Genomic DNA, 6,952 nt, shown 5'->3' on the forward strand with positions numbered 1-6,952 from the left:
CTGAGTCATTTAGCTGATCAGCTAAATGACTCAGAGTAAATGTGATGTACATCTTTTTCTGCTCATTAAACACTTTTTTGTACTTTCATTTTTTGAGAACCTGCATAAAAACACTGTGTCATAGAAACTTTTTGCTGTTTCAATGTAATCAGTATCAAATTTACGTAATAATTTAGAGCACCTTTAGTTAGTAATACCCAATGGTAAAGTACAAAGGCTTCAAACTAGCGATACTTTGGTGCCATGTGTGCAACAACAACAACAACAACAACAACAACAACAACAAAAAGACTAAGGTTTAGTTTTGCAATCTGGGAAATTAAAGCAGAAAAGAAAACAATATCCAATATCCAAAGCTACTGAAAACTTCAAATAAATTTAAAAAAAGATTTCATTGTGTATTTTCGTTTTTGTTATTTGAGGATAAATACACGCTGACCTCTTCAGGATCATGTCCAGGAGCAGTGAGGAAGAAAATGAAGTCCTGAGAGAACGACCCAGAAATGCCTTTAAGTTTGTCAGTATTACAGGTATCAATTGTTAGTGGCATAGAGGCACTTTTAGCTCATATTTTAAGCTCCAACACATTGCTCAAGATGTCTACATTAAATTGTCTGTCTGCTGTGAGCTGTTATTTAGCACTGATCAGCAAGGTCATGCAGATCCCCCTTCAATAATTCAGACAGAGGAGAATATTTTATAATTTATGGTTTTCAGACATGGAAGCTGAAACAAAAAGAGGAAACAGCTGCTGCAAAGTCTGAACCTGCAGGTTTTTAATCCCCCATCACACACTGAGGTTGACTCACTCTGAACCTTTGGTTTTCATTCAATCACCATGTTTTTTCTTGTTTTTCTTTTCCTGTTTTTTGTGACAGAGCAGCATWAGAGAGCTTCAACAATAAAAGCTCAGCAGTCTCATCACAGGCAGAAGGCTCTTAAAAGCTCTCAGCACTGGAACATCTTTGACTCGACACAATGGTGCTTAAAGGGCAAAGCCTCAACATAATTGATCCTGGATGTGTTCATGTTTGTTAATTCTGGTTAAATGCAGGTGCTGCTCGGCACTCACAGGTCAGTGTTTTTGYATGAAACCAGCAAAGTTCAGATCTGTGACGCAGACAGGACGAAGGACAATCTCTGTTTTGTTTTAACAAAAYTACAATTTGGTTAAATTCCAATAAAGTTATGTAATAAAAATGCACTTTATACTTTTTTTTCCATTTGAAAACACTAAGTAGCAAATTCAACAATCAGCAAGAGTTGTTTGATTATATTTTTATTCTGTCAGTAAATGTAACTTAAAACCTGCATGCATATTTTTGTCTTTTTCTATGTAAAACCAAGTGTTTGCATCTTGCAGCTGAAAATACCTGCATGCGCTTTCTGTTCAGACAGTGTTCAGTGCAGTCTTTCATGGCAAARGTCTTTTTACTGCACTGAACATTTTTTTCTGGGGAAAGAGGGCTCAGCTGAGGAGGAAAACTTTAAAGATGCACAACAACACTTTTCTTTCAAGGGTTGGGAACAAAATAGGAGTCATTATCAAAGGAGGACGAGACCAAATCTCTGAAGATGAATCCCTTTCAGACTCCTAATAGATTTATTAGATTTTGGCCTTTCTTAAACTTTGATTGAATACATCTTAAAAACAAAAATATACAATAAATCATCCCTATGACCCTGAAAGGAAGAAGTGGGTTAAGATAATGGATGGATAATAGATGGATGAGTGAATGAATGAAGGGATAATAAATCACGAGTAAAAACAGACAAATTAGTGCTTTTCTTTTCATTATTCATTATATATGTGTATTTTAGTAACTCACAACTGATGAAGAATTTATATAAATGCCATCTGATCCATTTGGAGGTCTTCCAGTACTAATAAAAAAAATCAACATATGCAGTTTTGTGGTCTAGTGTTTGTAGTACACAATAATGAGATGTACACCACAGTAATAATTTTGTGTTCTGAARCCAAAATTTTAACACCTTTAACTGATCAGCTTCCTTTTTTCCTCTTTAGACAACTGCAAGACATGGATACAGATACATTTCCAAACTAGAGGTGCTGCTGAATGATAGTGTTYATTATAGAGACCAGTAGAACTGCATTAACTGTGAGGAGATAACATTTAAATGAACCTGTCCTTCATCCAAAGCTGTTAAGCCTGACAAATAAAGAAGAGGCATAAATCTTGTTCAAATCGAATCTGTCACTTCTTTTAGGATTTAAATACAAAAATATGTGACTTGACAGCATGCTTCTTTATTATTACTTATTTATTTATTATGATCAAATTGGCCACAAAGGCACATGGTCCATGTGATGGATGTTCGGCACCAACCTTTTCTTCATTTATAATGTTAGAAAGTCTTGCTGATAATACTGTCAAAATCTAAACTGTGCAACAATCCTTTGACTAGACATCAACACGCAGAAACAAATTCAGTGRCTTCAACTGTGAAATGTTTTTGATCATCAAAACTTAAGCAAACAAAGAAACAAGCACCTGAATTATTAGGCAGAATATATTTTCTGATAATTTAGATGTAAAATTTGGTTCACACGTAATACAAGAGAGCTTTTACTTTGGGTGGCAAAATCGTGGTATGAGTTCACTCTRATTTACTGAGATAAAGACTTTAGTCCTGTGGGATGTCCTTGGTTTTTAAGGCAACCTTGGGAGTTTTGATAGGTGCCCACAAATAAAATTGTGCATTATTATCTATTTATGCAAATCAGGTGAGTTTGAGCAAGGAAACCAGATAGATAGCGGCCCTTGAGGAGGCGTTTGACAGCTGTTATAGAGGTTTCTTTGCTCCAGCACACCTCATTTGATTGAGTGAAAGGCTTCTTCTTTGTTTTTTAAAGGCAGCTTGTATCCATCACAGTAGCATCACTGCCATCTTATGGACTTATCTAATCATTCTATTTCCTCCCTCTTAACTTTTTTAATGAGACCAGTATCTTCAAAAAAAAAAAAAAAAACTTTCCTTTCCCCTCATCACTATTCAACTGTGCGATCACATTAATTCTCCAGTACTTCCCATTTCCAATCTTAACATTCCTCTTCGACTCTTATATGTCCYACAACCAATAAAAACATGTTCCATAGTTTCYTCAACACTACAYCAATCACACAAACCATTGGCCGGGATGTTGAAAGAAAGACACATTTTTATATTTCCGGAGTTTTCGAACCAGCACTCGAACGCACCACGGCTGGTCACGTGACCCGCATCATCAGCCAGCGCACCGCCAGCCATTCTCTCGCGGCTTCGTCTTTTGCTTTGGCTCCGATGTCGGACGGGTTCGCTCCTGGAAGAAATGGACTCTGGCAATGCACGAATTTGATCGGTCAGAGATCCGACCAGTTGAGGCTGTGAATGGCGCCAAAACAGGACCCTAAACCGAAGTTTCAAGAAGGTCTGTACCGCCTGAAACCACACGGACGACGGCTGCTAGCATCAAGGCTGGGGGGCGGGTTTGTTWTTGTTTATTGTGTTCTGAGTCGAGACGAAAGAGGGCAGAATGGTGGACAGAGGGCTTCAAATATCATATGAATCGTCACTGTTTTTGACATATGTTGAATAAAAATGTAGCTGACATGGTTGCAATTTTAGCTAACATGAAATCATTTGTTTACCAGGTGAAAGAGTCCTGTGCTTTCATGGCCCACTGCTCTATGAGGCAAAGGTTGGTTTTACTCACATGTTTGTCTGTCTTTACTAATAACTTTGACACAGTCAGGTTGAACAGTGTGTTGTCTTTTTTTGTCGTTGCAGTGTGTGAAAACCAGCATAAAGGATAAGCAGATTAAATATTTCATTCACTACAGCGGGTGGAACAAAAAGTGAGTAACTTAGTTTTGAGTCACTTTCAGTATCTATGCTTTCCTCACATCTACACTGCCTGTGCTTGTTTTGGTGTTTCTTACGGTGTCAATAAACTGTTTCAAGGTCTGTGATGTTGTTGTTTTTATGTTGTAGCTGGGATGAATGGGTTCCTGAAAGCAGAGTTCTCAAATATGTGGACAGCAACCTCGCAAAACAAAGAGAGCTTCAAAAGGCCAATCAGTAAGTGTCAGCCTCAGTGTGTCACATGAATACAAATGTTTATCTCAGCAAAAGCTAAAGAGAGCAATTTGAGTTCTAGTCGTAATTAATTAGTCTTCAGTCCCTCCAGGACTTCGCTGCGTTCTTTGTGATTGGTGTGGCATGAAATCCGAGCGTTGCAGTATTTTCCTGCTTTTTTTCTTTTTAAAATGAACTTACAAAAATAGTGTTAATGAAACTGTCCATAAAATATTGTATGTTACAGTATTCTTCTTTGCTGCAGTTCTGTGAGACTTATTTAAAACTCGTCTTTCACGATGGTGGGCCATCATGTAGTTGCCAGCGTTTTCTGTCTTTTAGCAAAATATCTAATGAACCACTGGATGAATTTTTATGACTGTCAAAGAGTAATTATTGTATAGATGTCTGATTAATTTTTAGAGTTGATCTAATTCAAGATGGCCCCCGCATTTTGTTGACCTTAGGATTGTAACTTACTGTAAAGGCTGGTGACTGGTGAACATTTGTGAATTTTCTGAGTTTTTAGAGATGTGTTGCTGGGTTTTCAGTGGCTAGTTTATGAATTTTAGGCTGCACATTATGTCACTCTCTACATCTTATCCACCTCATCCTGCTTTGTACCTGCTTTGGTAGCTGATCCCATATTTATGGTTGGATTATTTTCCAGTTTTGGCTTCTCATTTCTACAGCTGTCACCACAGCGAGTGGACAAACAATAATGCAGTGCTTTTACACCGGATGCCCTTCTCTTCGCAGCCTGAGCTCAAACCTACAGCCTCAGGATTATGAGACCGTGGCGCTGACCACTGATCAACCACCACCCCTTGTTTGATCCACTACAGTTGGTAAAATTTGTGAYTTGTCATTGCGGTGGTTTTGAGATCTGGACACTTGGCTCAGATGTTTTCTGTCAGAGATGTGTGAAAACAGCTCCAGAGCTGTAGAATTTACTGAAACTTTAGGGTAATTGGAGAGGACATGTAGGTAATTGGAGTGAGGTGGAGGTGGATGACTTGCTGTGGTGACTCCTGAAGAGAAAACAGCCAGAAGAAGATGGAAAAAGGAAGAAGAATTCACAACGTCTCTGAGATTTTTGAGAGAATTTGTGGCACAAACCTTTTTTAAAGCACRTTCAAATTTTAATCAACAAGGTTTGAGTTGGAATTCCAACTCAGGCAAGTAAAACGAGAAGCTTCAAAACATCCTCAGCCTCTGTTGTTGTGTCTGTAGTTTCAGGTGTTCTCGACATGTTTTGCAAAATAAAAAAGATTTCCCTGATCGACTTCTGTTCTGTTGTTGCTCMATTAAAATCATCGTTGACGGCCATACACACAGACTTTTGTGCGTTTATTCCAACGTGTTTCCGCATTCTTAWTAAATTCTGCCACGACAATGGCATTTTTGACTTTGKTACACAACAGTGTTGAATGTGCTGCAGAGCAATTTTCTGCCACTTTCAAAYTTCAGGAGATTGATTTGTTTTGATTCTCACTGTTTTGATTTGTAGCAAATGTGAACTTCTGGTAGCGGACGTGTTTACATCTTTCAGACTCAGATTTTGAAGCTAGCGAGGAGGCTAAAGATGCAGAAATGTTTTGCTGCTCAWTCAGAATTGCAAGTCTGAGCCATTTGCATAATGGTCGTATTAGAATAGACTATTTTCATTATAGACTGGTGTACAAGAAAATTATGGGGACAAAATTGGGATTTTAGCATCGCAGCTTCTTAGAGGAACTGATTTGTTGCTTCATTTGTTGATTATTTTTTTCTTTTTCAAAGTTAAAGTAAGGCAGGATGAYTTTATGTGATTCTGTCATGTTTTTCCTTTTCAGGGATCATTATGTTGAGGGAAAGATGAGGGGTTTAGCACCAAGCAAGAAAATTGCTGCTGTGCAGCAGAAAAATGTTGAACTGTAAGTTTTTCACCCTTTTCTTATATTTCATCAAACTGATTGAAGTTTGAAGGTTTGTTTTTTATGCTTTTGGATTTTTTTTATGGATCTGGCTTCATGTCCAAATACTTCATCATTGTTTACACAAGGCAGAAAAGACATTGCAGTAAAATCTAGTTAGTCTAAAACAGTTTTTGTGCAAGAATAAACATAAAATATCTAAGAATGTTACTCACAGATATTAAATGTTTCAACAAATTGCCATTTAATCCAATTCACATAAACAAAAGTTTAATGTTTGCACAGAAACAAAGAAAAATGTTCATATTTGTGATGAATTACTTTCTGAGCTATAATTCAGTCGTGAAGAGCTGCACTGGATCTGCTTTTAAAATGTTTCTTTTTCATTTTCTTTTTAGGAAAGTTAAAAAGGCAAAACAGAAAAGTAAGTAAAATATTTTGACATTACGTGTTTCTTTTTTGTATCACCTTAAAAGCCTGACCCTTCAAACAGTCACATCTCAGGTTATCAGCTTGGTAAATCTGCTTTAATGATTTTTCCAATCTTGATGTGTTTAATTACGTAAAAAGGATGAACTTGATGTCAAACATTCTGCCGCAAGCTTGGATACAAGCAGTTTTTAACAAAACAACCACTAATAATCAGAATCTGTCAGGAAAAACGTTTAATGCAGAGTAGGGTTAGTGCATTTTTAACARTAAATTCACTCAAATTTGCAGGTGGGTGTAAATTAAATGTCAAAGGTAATTTCTTTTGCCACCCAGGCTCTAAAAGGCGAAGTACAAAAGCCTTTGTAACAAAGAGTTTTTATTAATTCTTTTAAATAGTTTGTAATGTGCAAACATGTTTAATGATTCACTGAATGGGTCTGCTACACTGCTCTCTATTTTTAAAGGTTATTTCCGATTKTAAAATATTTTTCTTGTTTTAGGCCACATATATTCATATCTGTCAT

General features: G+C 36.9%; 1 protein-coding gene across 1 annotated transcript in view; it reads left to right on the forward strand.

Annotated features, from left to right (window-relative positions):
* Nucleotides 1-3,224: 3,224 nt before the first annotated feature.
* Nucleotides 3,225-6,952, forward strand: part of LOC106512964 (mortality factor 4-like protein 1) — a gene marked incomplete in the record, with an annotated part of 19,328 nt that continues 15,600 nt past the window's right edge. The window contains 6 exon segments of the mRNA XM_014001544.1: nucleotides 3,225-3,433; nucleotides 3,657-3,703; nucleotides 3,793-3,860; nucleotides 3,997-4,083; nucleotides 5,916-5,996; nucleotides 6,395-6,420. Of these exon segments, the coding sequence (XP_013856998.1) occupies nucleotides 3,394-3,433; nucleotides 3,657-3,703; nucleotides 3,793-3,860; nucleotides 3,997-4,083; nucleotides 5,916-5,996; nucleotides 6,395-6,420 (349 nt within the window).

This window comes from Austrofundulus limnaeus, unplaced genomic scaffold (assembly GCF_001266775.1).
Source record: "Austrofundulus limnaeus strain Quisiro unplaced genomic scaffold, Austrofundulus_limnaeus-1.0 Scaffold9, whole genome shotgun sequence".
NCBI lineage: Eukaryota > Metazoa > Chordata > Actinopteri > Cyprinodontiformes > Rivulidae > Austrofundulus > Austrofundulus limnaeus.